The sequence below is a fragment of the Rhinoderma darwinii genome, chromosome 7, assembly GCF_050947455.1.
Source record: "Rhinoderma darwinii isolate aRhiDar2 chromosome 7, aRhiDar2.hap1, whole genome shotgun sequence".
In the NCBI taxonomy this organism is placed as follows: domain Eukaryota; kingdom Metazoa; phylum Chordata; class Amphibia; order Anura; family Rhinodermatidae; genus Rhinoderma; species Rhinoderma darwinii.
Window position 1 is genome coordinate 27,357,053 of NC_134693.1, and position 24,917 is coordinate 27,381,969.

At 44.6% G+C, this 24,917-nt stretch overlaps 1 protein-coding gene across 2 annotated transcripts; it reads left to right on the forward strand.

Moving 5' to 3' along the window:
• Nucleotides 1-5,824: 5,824 nt before the first annotated feature.
• CIMAP2 (ciliary microtubule associated protein 2) lies at nt 5,825-24,202 on the forward strand. Of its 2 annotated transcripts, none has more exons than XM_075833045.1 (10): nt 5,825-6,229; nt 9,196-9,283; nt 11,242-11,412; nt 11,500-11,622; nt 13,135-13,272; nt 13,774-13,917; nt 14,355-14,522; nt 16,810-16,938; nt 19,055-19,185; nt 23,798-24,202. In XM_075833045.1, the coding sequence occupies exons 1-10, from the start codon at nt 6,099-6,101 to the stop codon at nt 23,883-23,885; spliced, it is 1,311 nt and encodes a 436-aa protein (XP_075689160.1). In that variant the 5' UTR covers nt 5,825-6,098; the 3' UTR covers nt 23,886-24,202. The 2 variants fall into 2 exon arrangements, with proteins under 2 accessions (XP_075689160.1, XP_075689161.1); XM_075833046.1 differs by having other exon boundaries at nt 5,829-6,148; nt 23,798-24,201.
• The last annotated feature ends 715 nt before the right edge of the window (nt 24,203-24,917 follow it).

Consider the following 24,917-nt stretch of genomic DNA (forward strand, 5'->3'; position numbering starts at 1 on the left):
AACTCCTAAGCAGGAAGTGGTCTGGAGGCAGCGGGAGCCGAGTAAGCTAGAACGGGGTTTAGAGGGCCCAGTTCTAGAGATAGGTTCAGGTCCCAGAGGTGGGACCCGCATCTATCGGACATTTATGGCATATCCTGTGGATATGCCATAATTGTCCAAGATGGGAATACCCCTTTAATGGCGATCAGAATTCTGCCCTGCTACTGATCTCATGGGCACACCAGATCAGCAGGACGAGTGTACAGATGTAGCCATCTTTATCTTGACTCTTAAGGCAAGAAACTTTAGTAAAGGGGAGGAAGCCTCCAGCTCACCGTTCCAGCGCCCGACACCTTCGCCTCGCCCGGATCTCCGCGACGGTCCGCGGCAAACAATAGTAGATTAGGAAAGAATTTGATCCAGTGCTGCAGATATGTGATTTAAAAAGGATCTCGGTCCCACTTTTATTTGTATCAAAAATTAAAATTCGATATCAGGTGCATACAGGCATCAAGGCAGTATTGTGTAGGTATTCAGCGCCTACGCGTTTCAAGCACAACTGGTGCTCTTAATCATGGCATCCATTCCTTTAACTTGACTTTTTTACTGACTTTACAATGGCTTTTGTTGTGTGATATCAGGCTGCAGCACGTTACCAAAGTCAAGATAAACTTGGCTACATCTGTATATGTCATGCATCGTGAACCAGTTAAGCTCCCATGTCAATGCTTCCCTCGGGCTCTGTACACCCGTCCTCCAGCGATGACGTATCGTCACATGTGACTGCTGCAGTCTGTGAGGCCGGGTGTAGAGGGACCGAGGGAAGCGTTGTCATGGAAGCGCCTGGGGTGGTGAGTATAGTCATTTTTTTCTATTTTAAACCATCTGGACTTGCATATTGTGCTGCGTATCCGCAGGAAATTCTGCAACAATAGAATTTGTAATGTGTCTACTTTCCACAGCTTAAACTGACATGCTGCGGTATTAAAAATCTCCACGACGAGTCTTTATTTGGTGCGGATAATGTCTGCAGACCTTGGATGAGATTTGTTTAAATCTCGCCCACTTGCTGCTACTGTATTCTGCTGCGGGCGCACGCTAATCCTGCTCTCCAGCCGAGAACAGGTATCTGGTGCCTTTCATTGTTTGAACAGTGGGGTCCCAGATTGATGATTTATAAAATGGGGGTTATTGTGGGAAAACCCCTTTAACCCCTATCCACACGAGTAAGTAACTGTACGTCGTCGCGGGAGGTTACTTCCCGCACGACGACGTAGTTACTGGGTGCACACTGTTGCCGACAGCTGAAACTCCACTCTCGACAACCAGCGGTCCTTTGCCGCTGATTTCGGCGAATTAACCCCTTAAATTCGGCGATCGGTTGCTATTTTAGTTTTTGTTTTCCTATAATAAGTCATTTATTATAAGGAAAAAATGAAACCGTTAAAAAAAAAGTATACATATTTGGTATCACCGTGTTCGTAACGACCCAAACTATGGCTTTGAATACCTGGAGGGGTGCAGTTTTAAAAATGGGGTGATTTATGGGGACTTTCTAATATAGAAGGCCCTCAAAGCCACTTCAGAACTGAACTGGTCCCTGAAAAAATGGCCTATTGAAATTTTCTTGAAAATATGAGAAATTGCTGCTAAAGTTCTAAGCCTCGTAACGTCCTAGACAAATAAAAGTACGTGAAAAAAAATGATGCAAACATAAAGTAGACATATGGGGGATGTTAACTAGTAACTATTGTGTGTGGTATTACCATCTGTTTTACAAGCAAACACATTGAAATTTAGAAAAATGGTAATTTTTGCAAAAAAAGATATAAACCTGGGCATTCACGATGGTGGGAGTGGTGGACGGCGGGCACACTTGGCATAATGCAAGGCTGGGAGCTCGGGACAGACAGCCCCCGTTTAGAGCGTATGGCGTTTGTGCAATTCATAATAAAATGTATGTGGCGCGGTCAAATTGCATTTTTTCTTACTATTTTTGCAAACCACGGGGCAAAAAAAAACCAAAACGCAATATGGTTGCGACGTGTGAATAGACACTCAAAAGTCTTGGCAAATAATAAATAATTCCCAAACCTGTAAAGTAATGCCTGCAAAACAAAAACCCATTTTTGCCTGTGTAAACCTGGCTGGGATTATTTGGAGGATAAGGTGGTAATCCATGATTGCAGTCAGTATGTTCTCAAATCAGGGGCGGACATACCGCATGTGCAGCCGGTGCAGCTGCACAAGGGCCCCGCGTGGGAAGGGGGCCCGTTCCTCTGCTGGCCGACTCAGTTCTCAGCTGCGCGATGCTGAGGACTGAGACAGAGGCCCGTGGACCACTGGCGTAGCTATAGGGGTCGCAGCGGTCGCAATTGCGACCGGGCCCCGAAGCCAGGGGGGCCCACGGCCCCCCGCACCACATCAATAAAAAGTTACTATAGTAACTCGGGCCGCGGGCCCCTGTTACTATAGTAACATACTTTACTTACCTTCCTGGTTCCGGATCGCAGCGGAGGTCCTGACGTCAGGCGCTGTGCGCAGCGCATGACGTCACAGCGCTATGCCGCCGCGCACAGCATCGAGACTACAGAACTCCCGCCGCGGCCGAAGAGGAAGGTAAGATAGCCCTGACTGGCGGGGTCCGACTCCTGGGACCCGCCAATCAGCTGTTTTGAAGGGGCCGCAGCACTCGTACGAGAGCTGCTCCCCTTCATTCCTGTCACTTCATTCCGGTCACACTGTGAATCGGTTTCGGCGATTCACAGTGTGGGCGAGTAGTGAAATGAAGGGGAAGCAGCTCTCGTACGAGTGCTGCGGCCCCTTCAAAACAGCTGATTTGCGGGTCCCGGGCGACACATCAGCTATTGATGGCCTATCCTGAGGATAGGCCATCAATGTTTAGGGACTGCACAACCCCTAAGCCTACGATGTAGCAGGCTTAGGGGGCCCATGAGACAGGATCACAGATTGTGTGATGCTGTCTGCTGGGCCCTGTATCTAAGCCAATCACATGGTAGGCTTAGATACATGGCCCATGCGTGATCCTGTCTGCTGGGCCCTGTATCTAAGCCTACCACACTGTAGGTTTAGATACAGGGCCCCAGCACACAGTAATCTTATACTGTATAAGATTACTGTCTGCTGGACCCTGTATCTAAGCCTACCTTGTGGTAGGCTTAGATACAGGGTCCCACAGACAGTATCACACATGGGCCCTGTATCTAAGCCTTAGGGTATGTGCACAGACACTAATTACGTCCGTAAGTGACGGATGTATTTCGGCCGCAAGTACCGGACCGAACACACTGCAGGGAGCCGGGCTCCTAGCGTCGTACTTATGTACGACGCTAGGAGTCCCTGCCTCGCTGTGGGACAACTGTCCTGTACTGTAATCATGTTTTCAGTACCGGACAGTTGTCCGGCAGCGAGGCAGGGACTCCTAGCGTCGTACATAACTATGATGCTAGGAGCCCGGCTCCCTGCAGTGTGTTCGGTCCGGTACTTGCGGCCGAAATACGTCCGTCAATTCCGGACGTAATTAGTGTGTGTGCACATACCCTAACACATGTGTTACTAATCATTTTTTGTGTGTTTTCTTACAGGTTCGGTCGTTGGACTACGGCGGATTCCAGGACTACTTCGATGACAGCTTTTTTTTTTATTAATAAAATGGTTAATGAGGGTTGTGTTTTTTTTTTTTATTTCAATAAAATATTTTTTCTATGTCTTTGTGGTTTTTTTTAAACTATATTACTACCGCCTTAGTAATGGCCGCCGGCTGATTGACAGCATCCATTGCTAAGGCAGGGCTTAGTGTTAGCCGGTGCAGAGGCTAACACTAACCCCCTTTATTACCCCGGTACCCACCGCCACCAGGGGTGCTGGGAAGAGCCGGGTACGATCCAGTACCTGACCATCTGTAGTGATGGTCGGCCACTGGGGTGGCCGCAGGCTGGTATTATCAGGAGGGGAAAGGCCAGATACAGTGGCCCTTCCTACCCTGGTGATGCTAGGCTGCTGCTGCTTTATTGTATCTGGCTGGTTATGAAAATGGGGGGGACGCCACGTCATTTAAAAAATAATTGGAAAGAACGATGTCGGGTCCCCCCCAATTTTCATAACCAGCCAGATACAACACAGCAGCAGCAGGCAGCATTACAAGGGTGGGAAGGGCCACTGTTTTTGGCCTTCCCCAGCCTAATACTACCAGCCTGCGGCCACCCCGGTGCCTGCCCGTCACTACAGCTGGTCGGGTACTGGTTTGTACCCGGCTCTTCCCAGTACCCCTGGTGGCGGTGGGTACCGGGGTAATAATGGGGGTTAGTGTAGACTCTGCACCGGCTAACATTAAGCCTCGCCTTAGTAATGGAGGTTGTCAATCAGCCAGCGGCCATTACTAAGGCGGTGATAATAAAGTTTAAAAAGATACAAGCACATAGAAATTTTTTTTATTGAAATAAAAACACAACCCTCATTAACCATTTTATTGAGAATAAAAAAAACGCCGTCATTGAAGTCCTCGTATCCGAAGTCCAACAACCGAACCTGTAAAAAAAACACAAACACACAAAAATAATCAGTAACACATAAAGAAGCAAAATTATTATTCTTACCTTTCCTGGGTCCAGCGCTGGAGCCGCAATGTCAGCGAGCTGGGCCCTGTATCTAATCCTATCATGTGTGATACAGTCTGCTGAGCTGTGTATCTAATCCAATCATGTATGATACTGTGCTGGGCCCTATATCTAATCCGATCATGTGTGATACTGTCTGCTGAGCCACTGTATCTAATCCTATCATGTGTGGTACTGTCTGCTGAGCCACTGTATCTAATCCTATCATGTGTGATACTGTCTGCTGAGCCACTGTATCTAATCCTATCATGTGTGGTACTGTCTGCTGAGCCACTGTATCTAATCCTATCATGTGTGGTACTGTCTGCTGAGCCACTGTATCTAATCCTATCATGTGTGATACTGTCTGCTGGGCCACTGTATCTAATCCTATCATGTGTGATACTGTCTGCTGAGCTGTGTATCTAATCCTATCATGTGTGATACTGCCTTCTGAGCCACTGTATCTAATCCTATCATGTGTGATACTGTCTGCTCAGCCACTGTATCTAATCCTATCCATAGTTTATAGGGTCGTAGTGCTATAGATATGCTATGCTGTCTCCTATACACACACTTTTTTTTGGGGCGGACACATATGTATTGGGGCTATTTCCCGGACATTTTAAGCCCTGAGGGTATGTTCACACGGCAGCGTCTGTTACGGCTGAAATTACTGTGCTGTTTTCAGGAGAAAACAGCACCGTAATTTCAGCCATAATGGCATGTGCAGGCGTCTTTTGCTGCGTCCACTACGGAAGTAATTGAAGCTGGTTTTCCATGGAGTCCATGGAAAACGGCTCCATTTACATCTGAAGAAGTGACAGGCAGTTTTTTACGCGCCGCCTTTCGACAGCGGCGCGTAAAAAAAAATGACCATCGGCACAGAACATCGTAAGACCCATTCAAATGAATGGGCAGATGTTTTCCGACGCTTTTGAGCCGCATTTTCGGATGTAATTCAATGCTAAAACGCCCAAATTACGTCCGTAAATAGTGTGTGTGTGAACCCAGCCTTAGTGACGCCCCGGCTGCTAGTGCTGCATTGTTGGGTCACTTAGGAGACCCAGCGATGCAGCTGAAAGCGGACCGTCGGCCATGAGAAGTTTGCGGGGTGGGGGGGGGGGGGGCCCTGGCACATTATCTGCACAGGGGCCTTTTGCAGTCTGTGTCCGCCACTGTCTCAAATATATATATATATAAAAGGCAAATGCAAGTGTTTCAATGAGAAGGCATCTCACGTGATCTGTCAGTCAGCGCCCCATGCTCATCTACATGTAACTAGTTATTTCTACTATTATATTAGATCTTATGTAAGCGTGTGATCAGGAAGGCGAAACTAACACTGCGTGGGCCCTTTAAGACACGACAAGACGAACACGTACGAGAAACCTGTTACTCCGCTCGGTCTCGCCGCAGATTGGTTGCAGGCTGTTGTCACGTGACAGGTAGTGCTCATCAGTATGGCAGGCGTCTCCGTTGCTATAGCGACCAGGGCACAGAATGGCTGGGAAGAAGTTTGCAGGTGCTCCTTTTGGCTGCCAGAGTGCCAGGTACAATGCCCTCCCGAAATGGAAGACCAGAGGCATATTCCCCGCACATTACCCAGCGATTGCCGGCGCTGCTGAGGATCGGTGATCTTTATAACTGTTTGCGCTCGAACTACAATGTTGCCGCTGCTCTGTGTACATCGTTTTTCTTTTTCGTTTTTTTTATGTTCATCTGCGTGACTGACGTTGAATAAAATCAGTTTTGAAAGATGGGAAATTTCATTAATTTTTTTTAGATCATATATCAGACTAATTTTTTTTTAACAAATCAATCAGCCAAGAATTTCACTTTGGCAGGAAAGGGAATATTCAGCAGTACTGACGTTTATTACAATTGTAAGGGCGGGTTCACACATGGCGGAATTGCACTTAAATTCCGCTGCGGACACTCCGCAGCGTTAATCCGCAGCGGAGCCGTTTCTACATTGACTTTCACTTTAATTTAGCAGTGTTCGTTTACACGATGCGTACAATTCCGCTGCGGAGCATAGGCTGCGGAGCGGAATTTGGTGTCCGCAGCATGCTCTGTCTGTTGCGGAGCAGTGGCGGACTCATGGCGGAATTTCTCCATTGACTTCAATGGAGATTCAAAGTTCCGCAATGAAGTCCGCAGCTGTCATGCACATGTCATGTGTGCTGCGGATGCGTCTTGCTTTTTTTACTTGACATTTCTTCATTCTGGCTGGACCTATGTATTTCTAGGTCTACAGCCAGACTGAGGAAGTCAATGGGGCTCCCGTAATGACGGGAGCGTTGCTAGGAGACGTCAGTAAATAGTCACTGTCCAGGGTGCTGAAAGAGTTAAGCGATCGGCAGTAACTGTTTCTGCACCCGGGACAGTGACTACCGATCCCAATATACATGTATCTGTAAAAAAAAATGAAGTTCGTACTTACCGAGAACTCCCTGTTTCTGTCTCCAGTCCGGCCTCCCAGGATGACGTTTCAGTGTAAGTGACGGCTGCAGCCAATCACAGGCCAAGCACAGGCTGCAGCGGTCACATGGACTGGCGCGTCATCCAGGGAGGTCGGGCTGGATGCCGAAGGAGGGACGCGTCATAAAGACAACGGGCGGTAAGTATGAATTTCTTTTACTTTCACTAGGGAAAGTGCTGTCCCTTCTCTCTATCCTGCACTGATAGGGAGAAGGGAAGCACTTTTCCCGCAGTCCGCAGCAGCTAGTCCGCATCAATTTTCTGCACATTTTGTGCAGATCCGCAGCCGTAATCCGCAACCCGGATTAGGTGCGGCATTGATGCGGACAGTTGCGGAGGAATTCCGCCATGTGTGGTCATGCCCTTAAAGTGTAGCTAAACCTTTGACAAACTTCTGACATGTCATAGTGACATGTCAGAAGTTTGGATTGGTGGGGGTCCGAGCACTGAGACCCCACCAATCGCTAGAACGAAGCAGCTGAAGCACTCGCATGAGCGCTCAGCCGCTTCGTGTCTGTTCGGCTTCTTCCGGAAATAAATGTATCAGTGTACGGACTCTATAGAATGTCTATGAGTCCGTACTCCGATACATCAGCTTTCCGGAAAAAGCCGAACAGACACGAAGCGGCTGAGCGCTCATGCGAGTGCTTCATCTGCTTCGTTCTAGCGATTGGTGGGGCTCCCAGTGCTCGGACTCCCACCAATCCAAACTTCTGACATGTCACTATGACATGTGAAAAGTTTGTCAAACGTTTAGCTACACTTTAATTTATGGGGGGGGGGGGGGATCATATTTTCCCTTTTAAGGAAAAGTTTTTCAGATACGGATAATGAATACACATGAGAATGTTTGTCCAATCAGGGCATAGGTTGTGTTTCCATTACTTCTGTTTGGGTGTATTCACACGGGGCAGGTATTCAGGTTTTTTTATGCAGTTTTTAAAGCCATAACAAGGAGTGCATTCAAACAACAGTAGAACTAGTTTCTGTCCTTTAAATTTTCTCTCCCTTTATGATCTACAGATGGATTTGACTTAAAAAAAACTGCATTAAAAAACCTGAACAAAACCTGCTTGTGTGAATACACCCTTAGGCCTAATTCACACGAACGTGTCCGTTTTGCGCGCGTAAAAAAACGCAAAGTTTTTCGTGCATTGCCGTTCCGTGTGACATCAGTGCATGGTGCGTGTCTGCGTTTTTTACGCGTGTATGTCAACCGTATGGCACGCATACCACGTCAGCAAAATAAACTGAAGGAGGTGTTTTTCATTTTTTCATAATTTCTTTAGCAACTGTTGCGTGAATCACGCACAGCACACGGATATGTGTCCATGTGCCGTCCGTGATTTTCACGCACCCATTGACTTCAATGGGTGCGTGATGTGCAAAAAACGCACAAGTGTAGGACATGCAGTAACTTTCACACAGAGGACACACGCTGCGTGAAAAACACTGAATGTCTGAATGGCCCCATTGACTTGCATAGGTCCGTGTGACGTGCGTTGTTTTCACGCGCGTATCACGGACGTGAAATACGCTCGTGTAAATAAGGCCTAAAAAGGATTTTCTGGGTAAATAAAAAGTTTTGTGCATACCATAAATAAGAGCCAGAGTTCTGCCAGCTTTAACTGTGCCATCCTTGACATCACATGTATATGGTAATCGCACATAGTCATGTGAGTGTATCATCGCTGGCAGGCTCAGTGGCAATACAGTCATAGAACTTTGTCATGTGACGGCATGGATTGTAATGTCAGAATGATGGCATGTTACCCCACGGCAGCTAGCACGGGCTGAATTGTGAGAGGGTATATATATATTTAATGTATGTAGGGTTTACATACATACAGTTAACATATATTTCTGGGATCACTAAACTTATATTATTGGGCAAATTGTGAATTTTGCAATTCAGAATTCTGAGTTCCCTAATGAAGTAATATGGACATAGGCAAAATGTCGTTATCATCATGTAAAACAGTCATGGTTTATGGTCACTGACATTTGTTGTTAACGTGCAGCTAAGTTACCAAATCCTTAAATGAAAGTTAATCATTGAGCAGAATTGTATTGTTATTTTACAGCTATGTGCATGTTTCTCTCCCGTATCCCGCAGATTTGATGTGTCAGCGGTGTATCCTGAATTAAAGAAGCCTGGCACATATACACAAGTATCATACTGCAAGAGGGCAACTTCAGAGCTGGTGAGTAAAGATACCACCAGCCAAAGGACATTAAAAGGGCCATCATTAATATACTAGAGCTAGTAAAACGTGGTCTATAATACGAAACAGCAAGATCACACATTAGCTGCAATTCATTTGACTTATTTATGGTGGTGGCAAGTTTAGAGTACATCGGGACACCTGTTTAAAAAAAACTAACGTAACAGGGGTTGTCTGGCTACGAAAAAACTTTTTTCAAGTACCCTATGAGGAACAAATGTAATGCTTAAAGTAGCTACATTCATAAAACTTTTGAAATCAAACTTATGACATGTCAGAAGCTTCGATCAGTGGGGGTCCGAGCAATGGGACCCCCACCAATTGCTGAAACTAAGTGGCAGAAGCGCTCAGGTGAGTGCTGTGCTGCTTCATTTCTGATTGGCTCTGCAAGCAAATGATGTGCAGGCTACATAGAAAGTCTATTAGGCCTTATTTACACGAGCGTATTTTACGTCCGTGATGCGCGCGTGAAAATCACGCGCGTCACACAGACCTATGTAAGTCAATGGGGCCGTTCAGACATTCCTTGTTTTTCACACAGCGTGTGTCCGCTGCGTAAAACTCACGACATGTCCTATACTTGAGTGTTTTTCGCGCATCAAAGTCATTGAAGTCAATGGGTTCGTGAAAATCGCGCACGGCACACGGACGCACTTCCATGTGCCGCGCGTGGTTCGCGCTACAGTTGTTGACGAAATTAAGGAAATAATAAAACGATCTCCTTCATTTATGTTTCTAAACATTAAAACCACGTGTCATAACGAGGCCATACGCGCAAAAAAACACGCAGCCACGCACCAAACACTGATGCCACACGGAACTGCAACGCGCGCAAAACGCTGCATTTTTTTCACGTGCAAAACGCACATGTTTGTGTGAATATCGCCTTAGTCCGTACACCGCTTGCTCAGTTTTCCAAGCAAAGACGAGCAGAGCCAATCAGGAATAAAGTGGCACAGCACTCACCTGAGCGTTTCTGCCTCTTCGTTTTAGCTATCAGTGGGGGGGCCCCAAATGATCAAACTTCTGACATGTCACTAAGACATAGTTACACTTTCATTTACCCTGTGGGGGCGCTGCAGGGGTTTGAACACTTACTGCAGGGTTCCCCTGAAGATTACAGCTGATCACCTTGGTGCAATGGCAGTACACCCTGTGATCAGCTTGTTGTTGGGGGATGACGACACTTTTTAACATAAAAGTAATTGTCCTCGTCTGTAAAACTGTCAAATATTCTATTCAGTAATCTCTATCTTACATCTGTTTCTGGGAAAGTTGGGTGCTAACCATCTTTACAACTACTACAGAGGTTATCACCCAGTTTTCCTAGGGAGAGATACATGAGTAGGTATGCGTTGTTGGATAACTAGGCAGATTTACCATTCAGGAGAACAAGAAAGCTGGGTGATCACCCTTGTGAGAGCTGCAAAGATGGCTATTGTTGACATCCAGAATTTTCCAGAAACAAGTATGATGTTTGGATTACTTTTTACACTATTGTATTCCTTTAAAAGAACAGTACGGACTAGTTCACACGGAGTATTTTGGTGATGTTTCAGACGAAAACCGTGTCGGAAACAGCGCCAAGAAACACCCAAAATGGCCTCCCACTGATACACTGATTACAGTCGCGGTAAAAAGGAGTGACATCCCCTTTCTTCGGGCGTTTCCGTCTCTGACCTCCCAGTGACATTTTTCGTGGCGGTTTTTTGCCTGCGGCGCTCAATGGCCGCGTGCGGAAAACGCGGCAAATGTTCTGCCGGCAGGTCAAAATCTGCCTCAAAATTCCTGAAGGAATTTTGAGGCAGATTTTTCCGCCCGCAAAAAAAACTCAGTGTGAACGGGGCCTAATGCAGCAAAACCTGTCAGGGCTACACACTTAGAGCATATTAGATTGTTGTATTAAGAGTGTGGCATAATACTATAATTTAATCCAGGGAAGACGGTTGGGTCCTGGGACATATGAAGCAGTACTCAGCCATTTTAATCCATCTGTTCTTGAGAGAAATGCATCTGCACCTGGATGGAAAAGAGCGGAAGAAACAGAAAGGTTGACGGAGATGCCTCATCTTTTCTATAAAGACACCTGGGAGAGGAAGCGCTTGTTGGTGAGATGAGGATTAGATGTAGATTGTTATATTTTGGCCAACCGTATCCCATGGTCTGACATCTTAAATATATATCTATTACCATAGAAACAAAGCATGGGACCAGGTCGATACAATGCAAAGTCATTTGTGGACCTGATGGAGGAGAAGCCATCGAGTGTGCGGGGAGTGTGCAGCACCAGAGATGTACGATTCAAAGAAGATTCAAAGGTGAAGCATTTTCAATGTTTTCCGTCTGTAATTGTCATGTGGCAATTTATAGGAATAAGCAAAAAAATCTAAAGACACTAAAGTTGACCGTACACTTTGGCCGACAGCTATTCCTCTCGACTACATTATTAACATGCATGTTCTGCTCGGCCGAGCGAGCATGTTTATTTCAATGGAGAGAGAGAAATAAGCTGCTGTCAGACCCCTCTATCTCCCACGGGAACCAAGGATTAGGGACCTTAAAACTTAAACATGCCTGATCTTTCTTTTCCCCGACATCTGCTGTCGGGGGAGAGTAGGGAGACCCCCATACACATTAGATAGTCAGCCCTCTGCTGAAATCAGCGGGTTTGGATGACTACCTTGAAAGGGAACATGTCATCTCCGTTTTACTGCTCTCCCTTTTGGAGATCTTATACTTTAATCCTTGACATCCCGCAGAAGGTCTCGCTTATTCATGAGCTGCTGCTCCCTCCCGTAACTGATTGACAGATTTCTTCCTATTAGGGCTCGTCGCCACGCTGCGGAATTCCTGCGTTTTTTTCGTCCAGAATTGTGGCCAGAAAAAACGCAGCAGAATACAGTGGCAGCAAGGTGGGTGAGATTTAACAAATCTCATCCACACGCTGCGTAAAAATTCTGTGCAGAAATTGAACTGCGGTGCGTATTTTTCAGACCGCAGCATGTCAATTCCTGCTGCGGAAAGAGGCCAGAATTGCTGTGTTTTTCAGAGGAGCTGTCACCATCTCACAGACTTGTGAAAACCACAGAAAAATACGCACCATTTTCTGCCGTAAAAAAACGCAGGAAATGGAAATGCGTTTTTGCCACAGCGGAATTTCTGCTATTTTCAACATAATGCTGCAGAAATTTTCTGCAGCAATTCCGTTGTGTGTGGACAAGCCCTTACTGTTCATAAGGAGAGAAATTTGTCAGTCAGCGGTGGGACAAGATGGCTACAGGGCATGTTCAGACGTGGCAGAGTTTTTCTGCTGCAAAAGTTGGTCCAGATTTGGGGCATTTACGCAACGAATCTGCACCAACATTTGCATATTTGACAGGTAATTCAGACGTTGCAGAAAAGACAGCGGACTTGCCACAGATTTCAGTTTTTGCATTGCAAAGGCTGAAATCTGCAGTGAAATTCCGCTTCTTCTCCGCAACAGACAGTGCATAACTTGCCTAAAAACGTATTGAAACAAATGTAAAAAACGACCGCTGGAGAATTCCACTGCAATTCCGCCACGTGTGATCATGCCCTAACAGTCTCAAGTTTGTATACTTCTGATAATCCCCCAAATAGTTTGCATATACTATATATCTATAGGTGTATATATTTAATATTATTAATACTTTAATGGAAAGCAGTTTATATTCCAGGTCAAGTATGTAGCGGAAAAGCATTTGTCTGTAGTTGTATACCTCATTTATTTTTTCATCTGAATCTCTTTGTGCGCATAGTTTAGCATTATACAGGTAACCAATATGGCCACTTCTGTGTCCTCCATGCAGAACAGTAACCCAGGACCTGGATCTTATGGAAAAGGAGGAAACCCTTATGCATTAATAGAAGAAAGGACTTCAAAGTCTGCAAGCTCAAAAGGCATCATGGACAGTGAGAGCAGTAAATGTCGCACAGCGGCCAGCATTGTGAGTGACTGTGGTAGGAAAGGAACCATGTGTAATTTTCCTTTCTCTTAGGCCTGGTTTACACGAGCGTGTGCATTTTGCGCACGCAAAAAACGTGGCGTTTTGCATGCGCAAAAGGCACTTAACTGCTCCGTGTGTCAGCCCCGTATGATGCGCGCCTGCGTGATTTTTGCGCAGCCGCCATCATTATGACACTCCGTTTGGATGTTTGTAAACAGAAAAGCACGTGGTGCTTTTCTGTTTACATTCATTTTTTGACAGCTGTTGCGCGAATCACGCTCGTCCCGCGGAAGTGCTTCCGTGTGGCATGCGCGAACGCACAAATATAGGACATGTCGTGAGTTTTTCACAGCAGACTCACGCTGCTCAAAAATCACGGACTGTCTGCACGGCCCCATAGACTAACATAGGTCCGTACGACATGCGTGAAAAGCACGCGCGTCGCACGGACGTATAATATGCTCGTGTAAACAAGCCCTTAATGTGAATTTCATCTTCCAGGGATGTGACCTGGGTCCAGGAACCTACAATATCAAGTGCTCCACAGATGAAACCCTAAAACATGTTGTGGGTAAACGAGGACCATATGACCTATTCACTAGATCAAGATCAGAGCCCATTCCATATGGATACTTTGCTACACCTGTAAGTATGATTACATATATACAGCTAGAAAGGTGGAACTTTGGTTTAACTATATATATTTGCTTTGGGTCCCCCCCATAAGTTCAAAATATAGTTCAAGGAAGGGGCTTTAAACAGCAGATATGAATGCAGGGAGGATTTATCACTGCAGAACTACGCAGGTAAGCTAGTACTCCAAGAAAGCTGGGTGACCAACACTGTGAGGGTTGTAGTGACGGCCATATTGGTTAAGAACGTCCTGTTCCTTTTCATACTATAGACAGTAGGTTTTACCATTTATAGATGATAAAGTATTATTTATGTTGGGTTTCATAACTACTGGTTTAAAATGTGACCGCTACATGGGCTAACTACATGTATACTGTGTAAATTATGATTTATCTCATATATGTATGTATATTTAAGGTCAACTCAATCCATCTTTTTTTTATATACAGAAAAATAATCAGTCAGAGCCTGGACAATACAAAGTCAAATCATTTATTGAAGAATTGGAAAGTGAGCAGAAAATGAAACAGGGCACGTTTGGGAAAATTTCTCAGTACCCGGGAGTCCCCACAGAAAGAGTATTTTGCAGCTCACTGACCCACTGGCCACGACCCGTTGTAAGTTCAATAGATGGAATAAATGGTAAGGTGGGGTTCCCATGGGTCGAATACGCTGCGTAAAAGTACGCAGTGTATCCGACCTAGAACTCAAATTGTGGTGCAGTTTTTTTTCGGATGGCGTCTCCGCTGTGGAAACCAGTACATGGGGGGAAAAAAAAAGTCTATACTTACCCAGGGCCATTGCCGTGGTAACGCATCCCTCTGTTGTCAGTGCAGTGCGGCCTCCTGGGATGACGCTGCAACTCATGTGACCGATACAGCCTGTGATTGGCTGCAGCAATCACATGGGATGAAATGTCATCCCAGGTCACCGGGCTTCACTCAGTACGATGGAATGTGTCACTATGACAACGGCCAGGGTTAAGTATAAGCTTTTCTACTCATTTTAAATGTTAAAAAAAACTTTCTCATCAGCAATTTTTTTTTTCAGCGGAATCACAGCGTTTCTGTCGCAACACTGGGCTATTTGTTGCAGGTTTTACATCCCCAGAACAGAAGAGCAACGAATACAGAGCAGAAATTGACATCCTGTGGATTTTAAATCCACAGCACAGGTCAATTTATGAACATTCTCGCTGCAGATTTTTTTTTTTTGGAGCGTGTACATGACATTTGTTCACATCTAATTTACTTTGCTGCTACTGTACATGCTATAGAATTTCTGCACAGAATTCCGTTGTGGAAATTCAGCAGCTTTTACGCTACGAGGGAACCCGGGCCTAAGGCCTCATGCACATAAAAAACGAAAAGTAGGACATGCTCCATAATTCCCGGCACGGTTCTACGGCACGGACACCTATCCGTAGCGATACGGAAAGGTGTCCGTGGCCAATAGAACTGGGTTGGTCCGTAATTGCGGACCGTGTTACGGTCCGCAATTACGGAGATTTTTTACGGTCGTGTGCATGGGGCCTAAGAGTGCATTCACACGCAGCAGATTTAGTTGCAGAAATTTCTGCAACTGCAAATCAGTTGCATTCATCTGAACTAAACTTGCTGAAATCCTGCACCTGCTGCAGAAACAACCACATTCAGAGGAATGGAAGTGATTTTGAGTTGCAGAAATTTTGGCAACAAAATCTGCCACATGTGACTGCAGCCTAAGGCTGGGTTCACACGAGCATGTTCGGTCCGTAATGGACGGAACGTATTTCAGCCGCAAGTCCCGGACCGAACACACTGCAGAGAGCCGGGCTCCTAGCATCATAGTTATGTACGACGCTAGGAGTCCCTGCCTCTCCGTGGAACTACTGTCCCGTACTGAAAACATGATTACAGTACGGGACAGTTGTCCCGCAGCGAGGCAGGGACTCCTAGCGTCGTACATAACTATGATGCTAGGAGCCCGGCTCCCTGCAGTGTGTTCGGTCCGGGACTTGCAGCCGAAATACATTCCGTCCATTACGCACGTAACATGCTTGTGTGAATCCAGCCTAATAATCTCCTGCCAGCAATCCTACTTTGTCTACTTTAAAAGCCTATTTTTAAGCATCAAGGTATATTCACACATAGCAGATTAGTTGCTGAAATTTCTGTGACTGAAACATAAATTTCATACATGTGAATGGGGTTGTTTCTGCAGAATGTGAATAGATTTTTTTCGCACATCCCGTTCAGGTGAAGATCGTATAAAATTCTGCCACATGTCCGTTCACCTTTGTGCTGCTAATGGGACATAACTTCAGTAACGCAATTATTAAAGAACACCCATTTATTAACCTATAGAAGCACCAATAACATACTAAGGGTATGTTCACACGGCCTATTTACGGACGTAATTCGGGCGTTTTTGCCCCGAATTACGTCTGAAAATAGCGCCTCAATAGCGCTGACAAACATCTGCCCATTGAAAGCAATGGGCAGACGTTTGTCTGTTCACACGAGGCGTATATTTACGCGCCGCTGTCAAATGACGGCGCGTAAATAGACGCCCGCGTCAAAGAAGTGACCTGTCACTTCTTTGGCCGTAATTGGAGCCGCTATTCATTGACTCCAATGAATAGCAGCGCTAATTACGGCCGTAATTGACGCGGCGTTCAAGCGCCTGCACATGCCGGTACGGCTGAAATTACGGGGATGTTTTCAGGCTGAAACATCCCCGTAATTTCAGCCGTTACGGACCCCCGCCGTGTGAACATACCCTAAAGGTGATTCTATATTCTATATTAGAGGGCGCTGGCTTTGAGTGTGGTTGTGTATTAATTGGCAGCTGGAATGGATTCTATATAAACCTTTTAGATAAAAAATTTGATCCTGCCTGTTATTTTATTTATTGTCTTCCTAGAATTCTCCGGGACCTGGCTCCTATGAAACAAAACCACTGTTTTCCTCTGTACGGAAGTCATCAGCGCCCTTCCTCACATCTGCTAAGAGATTTGACAGAAAGTCATGCCGGATCCTTTTTGGAAGCTCTGTAAGGCTTTATTCAGACGAACGTGAAAAACGTCCGTGCAACGCGCGTGATTTGCACGCGCGTTGCACGGACCTATATGTGTCTATGGGGCCGTGCAGACATGTCCGTGGTTTTTGCTCAGCGTGAGTCCGCTGAAAAAAAGTCACGACATGTCCGTTCTTTGGGCGTTTTGCACGCATCACGCACCCATTGAAGTCAATGGGTGCGTGAAAACCACGCATGCCGCACGGAAGCACTTCCGTGCGAACTGCGTGATTCGCGCAAGAGCTGTCAAAAGGATGAATGGAAACAGAAAAGCACCACGTGCTTTTCTGTTTCCAAGCATCCAAACGGAGTGTCTTTGCGAGGAGCGAACCCCGACAACCGAAGCTAACTTCACCGGGTTCGGCCAAACTCGTTTTGGCCGAAAACGGCAAAAAAATTTCCGGTCCGCGACGTCGGGAGACATTCACTGTGCATGGTGATGAAAGAGTTAAACTGTTTCAGCACCATGGACAGTGACTTGCGATCCCAAAATACATGAACCTGTAAAAAAAAACTAAGTTCTAACTTACCGATTACTCCTGTCTCCTTCCTGCAGTCCGACCTCCCGGGATGACACTTCAGTTCAAGTGACAGCTCCAGCCAATCACAGGCCAAGCACAGGCTGCAGCCAATCACAGGCTGCAGCGGTCACTTGGACTGCCGCGTCAACCAGGGAGGTGGGGCCCGATGTCAAGAGAGGCGCGTCACCAAGGCAATGGCCGGGAAGTTCTCGGTAAGTAGGAACTTTATCTTTTTTTTTTACAGGTTTTTCGCTGTTGTGTTCGGCATTCACTGTCGAGGGTGATGAAAGATTTAGCTCTTTCAGCACCTTGGACAGTGACGGGCGTCGACAAGCCTCATCTCTATGATGCCGGCTGCGCGAAAATCACGCAGCTGCGCATCATACACGGATGACACACGGAGCTGGCAAGTGATTTTTGCGCGCGCAAAACGCCGCTTTTTTGCGTCCGCAAAAACGCCACGTTCGTGTGAATCCAGCCTAAGTGTGTTGTATGCTTGGTGCACAAGGTGTATTAGTTGTGGTAGTCAGTTAGGTAAAAATACCTTTAGGGTATGTTCACACGGCCTATTTACGGACGTAAATCGGGCGTTTTTGCCCCGAATTACGCCTGAAAATAGCGCCTCAATAGCGCTGACAAACATCTGCCCATTGAAAGCAATGGGCAGACGTTTGTCTGTTCACACGAGGCGTATATTTACGCGCCGCTGTCAAATGACGGCGCGTAAATAGACGCCCGCGTAGAAGAAGTGACCTGTCACTTCTTTGGCCGTAATTGGAGCCGCTATTCATTGACTCCAATGAATAGCAGCGCTAATTACGGCCGTAATTGACGCGGCGTTCAAGCGCCTGCACATGCCGGTACGGCTGAAATTACGGGGATGTTTTCAGGCTGAAACATCCCCGTAATTTCAGCCGTTACGGACCCCCGCCGTGTGAACATACCCTTATACCATTTACAGTGTGCTTATAAAGTGTGAACTAGGACTATGTTTTTAGGCCATTTATAACGAATGCCACAGCGATGTGCCAGATCCGTCATACAACTGACTCCAGCAGCGCACGACTGATGCCATTGACTTATAATGGGGTCCGTTGGGTCAAGCCGAGGTGGCCGTCATGTTGACGGAAAAAAATAGTGCTCCAAACGGAGCTTCACACGCAGATGTGAACACAGCTTTAGATGAGGTCTTAAAATAAATATAAAACAATATAAATGCTTATGTGAATGTATAAAAAAAAACTTCTTCAGGTCAACCTATGGAGCTACCGCTCAGGATTTTGCATTTGTGCTATGTGTTGCCTGCACGTTTTTGTTTGTCGTTTTTGACATTGAAACTTCAATAAAAACGAGTAACGATTTTTTTTCCCCTTTCGAGCACATTGGCTGATGCCCTTTGGCTTTTTTTATTTTTTCTTTCCTCAGAATAGGAAAGAAAGTTCTAAAATGTACACCCCCCATTGTGCTTCCTTTTATCCACTAAAGGATTTCTGTGATTATTTTGTTCCGATTTCCCCCCCAACGTTTCATATCAATTCACTGAATAATCGTAAGTACTTTTAATCTTGCAGAACCCAGTTGGCGTCGGTCGATATAATATAGACAAACCCGCACGTGGCAAAACAGCAACTTGCTTCCGAACTTCATTTCTTTCAAAAACGGGGCGCTATTTATCAAATTTTGAAAGAGACAAAGTTCTACAGTAAGTACCACATGGTTATTTCCACTAAATAGTCATTACATCAGCATTAAAGATCTGCCATGAGTGAAATGATCATTTTATTAGGTTTTTGGAATCGTTTTTGTAGACTTTTTATAATATATGTTGAAGTAAAGCCCCACATTGGAGCTACTTTTCAGAATTTTATATCAGTTCCTTCAAAGCAAATCTACAGTGACTCTCCATTTTTTTTTTTTTTAAATCAAATACTTTTTATAAAAATGTTCAAACATTTTAGTTACAACAAAACAGAGAAAAATACAAAACCTTCCCTTCCCTCCTCGGTATAGTCAAGTGAGAGCAGATACACTCCAGACATGTAATAACAGTATACATCATATAGTCTGAATACACGGAGTATTGGTACAAAGCATTTTAAGATCGTAGCAGTACATCCAATAACATCTTCATCAAAGTACAGGAAGGACTAAAGATAAACCATCAATAAAGGATATCTTAAAACAAAGCAGAACTATCCATTACTACAAACCTCCCAACTTGTCTTCAAGACCTATACTGTGCAGAACCCTTGTACCGTAGAGTATGGCCCCATGCACACAAACGTGTTTTTGCGTCCGCAATTCATCCGCAAAAGTGCGAATGAATTGCGGACCCATTCATTTCTATGGGCCCATGCACACGACCATGGTTTGCACGGTCCGTGATTTGCGGATGGCTCGCGGATGACACTCCGTGGCCGTCCGTGATGTAATCACTAGCCTAGCACACGGCTACGGTCATGTGCATGATGCCTAAATCTTAATTTGTCTCTACTTAGTGCCATTGAAGCCAATTCTGGAGTGTCCAGTCATGGGCCCCAGATATTTTTGGACTTCAGTCATGCATTCCTTTTAAGATGCACATATTTCACCATTAACAGTATCCGATTTTCTTTACCAATGTATTCCCTCTTAGTGGCTGGATTATCTTGTATCCAATGTAAGGCTGTTAACTTTCTCGCTATATAAAGCAGACGTTTAAATGTTAAGTTACCTGGCGCATCCAAGAATGCACAACGTATACAAGAGGCACCCCAAAAAGACTGGCGTCATAAGTCATTGATCTTTTTTATCATTTTGACCAATAAGGCATAAGGTGTACACAAAACCACAGCATGTGAATATGCTCAGCCCCTTCTTCAGAGCACCTTGGGCAATTAGAATCACTGCCCACACCTATATCAAAAATGTACTTAGGGGATAGATTTGTGACAAGCGACCTGCCTCACTAAGACACAATCCATACAGCTTCCAAAATATTAGTCCATTGGTTCTCTGTTATGGAACCCACATCCCTTTTCCCATTTATGTAGATTAAAGGGAAGGTGTCATGAATTTATTATATTGCTTTTAGTGTGATATTCAAATAAATTGTATTTATTTGTGTTCTACTTATTTTTTTTGTGTTACTTTTACTTCACTATGGGGGCTGCCATTTTTTTTTTCATCTCTGTATGTGTCGATTAACAACACATACAGAGATGGAATACGGCACATACATCCCCATAGAGAATGCGAACGGGAGCCGTTCCATTCACTGCAGTGTACGCCGTCTGTAGGGGAACGGCGCATGCGCCGCTCCCACACAGACAAAATGAAGCTCGTTAGCAGAGCGAAATTCGGCGCCATTTTCATGTGGACCGGAAGCTGCTGCCGGACAGTCAGATGATGGCTTCCGGCCATATGTTCAAGGAAGCGAAGGCGCAAGGAATAGGAGCGGGGGGCGGCAGCGGCGGCAGGAGCAGGTAAGTTATGTTTGTGTATGTGATGTGTGTATTATGTTCGTGTATGTTTGTGTTATACTGTCTGCTTAGCACTGTATCTAATCCTCCTACACTGTGCATTCGCTCAGAAAATGGCATCACACAGTGTAGGAGGTTTGAAGATTCAAACCCCTCCTTCTCCTGGCACTAGCCAGAATAAGGGAGGGGGGATTGTGTGAGGACACTAGAGCGAGTGTGTCTACCCCAAATTTTTCAGCATAAAGCAATGAGGTTGCTTTACCACATTGGCCATGCTGCAATTTTGGGAACTGCTCCCTCTAGTGGCCAGCACATGGAAATGTTATAAATTAGAATCGAATTAATATTTCCTGACTTATGAAAAAATTAAAAAAATTAAAACAATGTGTAATCACTCAAATAATGATTGTTTAAATAAAAATAAAAAAATTATTCTAGCGACACATTCCCTTTAACTATAGGGTCATTTCTAGACAGTATACAGATGAAATAATACCTACCGTAGATGCCAATATAGTAAGTAGCCCATCAGAATGTATAGATAGGTCCGACCATCTACTTTGAGTGCCATAGGCATGACGTATTTATTGATCAAAAGACCAGAAAGCCAATCCAAAATCTTCTTGTAGCCACTAGTAAGAGTATTACCTTTAAATGAGACATTCGGTACTACCAGCTGCTTTCCCTCCTTCCAAATATTCTAGATATTGAAACACGGGCAAAGCTTGATTGTGGCACATGAGGGTGAATGAAGTATATTGTTCCAACTCCCTAACAGCTGGACCTTTGCCCAAACTTTACGGTTGAGTGGAAAAGTTAGTAATTCCTTCCCCAAAAGCATAGACTCCCCAGGCTGCACAATCCATTAATTTCAATATGGGGCAGAGTAGAAAGAGACTTGAAATACTGCAGCACTTTACATCCTCCCTGCTGAGATATATAGACCTTTCTCAAGGCCCCATGGAGTTGGGCAGAAAAGATTCATATGGGTGAATAAACCTTCACTTTTCTTCATTTTATCTATGGGGCACTGCCTCATCCTTGGATTTTTCTATAATTGTGGGACACTGAGTCGGGGGGTCTAGTGAGTATTTGCACACATTTTCCAGAGGCTGTGTTGCTTTTTTTTATTTGATAGATCAATATCTAAAATAGTTTAAAGGGTAATTAAACTTTCAAAAAACTTCATAGTCACATGTCAGAAGTTTAGATCAGTGAGGGTCGGAGCACTGAGACCCCCACCGATCGCTAAAATGAAGCGGCAGAAGTGCTCGGGTGAGTGCTGAGCCGCTTTCTTTCTAATCGGCTTTTCTCGAAAAGCCGAACTATTGGTGTAAAAAAGCCTGTACACCAATTGCTCGGCTTTCCGAGAAAAGCCAATCAGAACCTAAAAATAAACAGAGAAGCAAAAAGCACGGCGCCACATGGTGCAGGTCAATGTGATAAAAAGAATCGTGAACGTTGTCTATTATGCTCACCACATTGATGTATGATAAAAGCAGTAGATCAATCCACTTGGTGCTGCTGCCAGGATCCAAACCGGTGAACCGGGTGGTTACCGCTAGTTAAAACATAGGGAAAAGAAATGGAAACAAAAGGGAGGATCCTATAGGGCGCTGCTGCGTGGTTGTGAGAAATAATCAATGATGATAAATATAAAGATATATAAATAGATATTTATTGACACAATAAGGCTACGCGTTTCGGCGTTTCCTCTGCAAGTTTTTACAATTTTCCATTTTTTTATTACCCATTACTGTTTTTATTTTATAGTCTGCAAGTTTTTAATGAATCTTTTTTAACTTTCTAAACTTGCGTTTGAAGGACGCACTGTTCTGATCATAATTGTATGTATGTTAATTTATGAATGTCAATTTTTGGATTTTTTAGGGTATTAATATTGGTACTGTTTCCGTTTTTCTTGCCCTAGGTACAGTTATCCATTTGTTCATAAACAACCTATTTTAAGATTATCTCTTGATACCTGTGTTGCTTATGACGTCATAATCAACTTTTGACCTTTCCCCTGTATGACCTTTATTCCCTTCCTGTTTGTTGGTTCCTTGTTGGTATATAAGCAACCTCTTTGTATGTATTTTTTACGGCCTGAGGAAGACGCTAGTACAGCGTCGAAACGCGTAGCCTTATTGTTTCAATAAATATCTATATATCTTTATATTTATCATCATTGATTATTTCTCAAAACCACGCAGCAGCGCCCTATAGGATCCTCCCTTTTGTTTCCATTTCTTTTCCCTATGTTTTAATCAGAACCTAAGCGACTCAGCATTCACCCGAGCACTTCTGCCCCTTTGTTTTAGCGATCAGTGGGGGTCTCAGTGCTCAGACATTCACCGATCAAAACTTGATATATCACAATCACATGTCAGAAGTTATTTGAAAATTTAGTTACCCTTAAGTATTTTACCTATACAGGGAATTACAAGCTATATGCAGAGGGAACTTGCTAGCGGAAGGCACATATGCATGAGCACTAAGGAAAAAAGGCAAAGTGTAATGTCCGCTAGCAGGCTTGTAGACAGGGGGACCGGGATGCAGCTCGACTGTAACATGACAGGCAACGAAAATTTCCTTTTAGTGAAGAAGCACAGATGACTGAGCTATAAAGTGAAAGGATTTACAAAGGTCCTGTACATGATGATCTGAGAACACTGTGAAATTTTAATTTCACACTAGCGCTTTAAAGGGGTATTCCAATCTGACAACGTTAGGAAATATCGCTAGGATATGCCATTAAATTATGACCGGTAGTGTCAATCTCTGGGGGCCCCACTAATCCCAAATGTATCCACACTGCAGTCCACATTTAAATATTCTGTTCTGTTATTTTAGGGAACGCATCCAAAAGTCACACACCCCCTCGTCTGCCCGAAAATTATCATCTCCATACGAGTCTACAGCTCCACCTTGTTCAGCATGAGGCTCATTGGAGCTAAAGACATTAGAAGTACCTGCTGGAGTATGTGCAAAGTTTTATCATGTGAATTAATTGTAATTTGTGTGTTGTAAGAAGCAACGAACGGACAGAAAAATAATTTTTATGCAAAATCTGATTACTTGCTTAGAAATTAAATTGAAATATTTTGTATGGAATTTTAATTCATAATTTAAATGATTTGCTGAGTATGAGTTTCCATGATAAGTGAAATTGATAACATTGTCGGGAGAGATGATTTATAAGAAATAAATATTATTGCACAATAGATCACTGTTGCCATAGCACTGCTACCTAATGATTGTTTTACAAATATAAACGTGTGATTGTATTTTCTTTTGTATGGTTTGTGCATCTTGCAAAAAAAATGAATGCAAAGTCAAGCATATGCTCTCGGCAAAAGTTGAAAAACCGCCTAAGACCTGTTCACATCTGCGTTGGAGGCTCCGTTAGGGGTCTCCATCGCAGATCTGGTCGAGATTACCGGAGACAATAGTGCAGCATGCTGCGCTATTGTTTCCGGTAAAACTACATACACTTTGATGGAAAGCCTACGGAACACATTGAAGTCAATGGGTCCTGTTGGCTGCCGGTGGTATCTGTGGTGCAACGGAACTGTTGCTTCAGGTTTTCCCTTGTTCTGCTCCTCTAACAGAGCAGAACAACGGGAACCCTCGATGCAGGTGTGAACAGGGCCTTAGGCTGTTTACACGTGCGTTAGTTCTTTCAGGTTTCTGTTGCTTTTTGACAGTCAGATTAACACTCAGCATGTGAATCCGTCCTCGATTCCCATAAAACCAGAAGCCATCAATGCCAGCGCGAGGAGAGCCTCAAAAGTACTTATTCAGTAACACCATTACACGGACACAGTGGGGCAGATGTACTAATACAATCTTAGATTTAGACAGTGTGAATGTAGATCAGGCAGTCAGAAGATGCACCAAAATCATCCTAGTGGTGCACGCTGTATGATAAATCTGCTGCATCTTATTTGACCTGCTAGACACTTTTCTCCTT

Bases quoted from the DNA above. Each gene is read 5' to 3' on its own strand.
- CIMAP2 (XM_075833045.1), top strand. From the start codon at position 6,099: ATGGCTGGGAAGAAGTTTGCAGGTGCTCCTTTTGGCTGCCAGAGTGCC. The intron at 6,230-9,195 runs GTGATCTTTATA...CGTATCCCGCAG, and splicing joins GCCGGCGCTGCTGAGGATCG to ATTTGATGTGTCAGCGGTGT. The intron at 13,918-14,354 runs GTAAGTATGATT...TTTTATATACAG, and splicing joins ATGGATACTTTGCTACACCT to AAAAATAATCAGTCAGAGCC.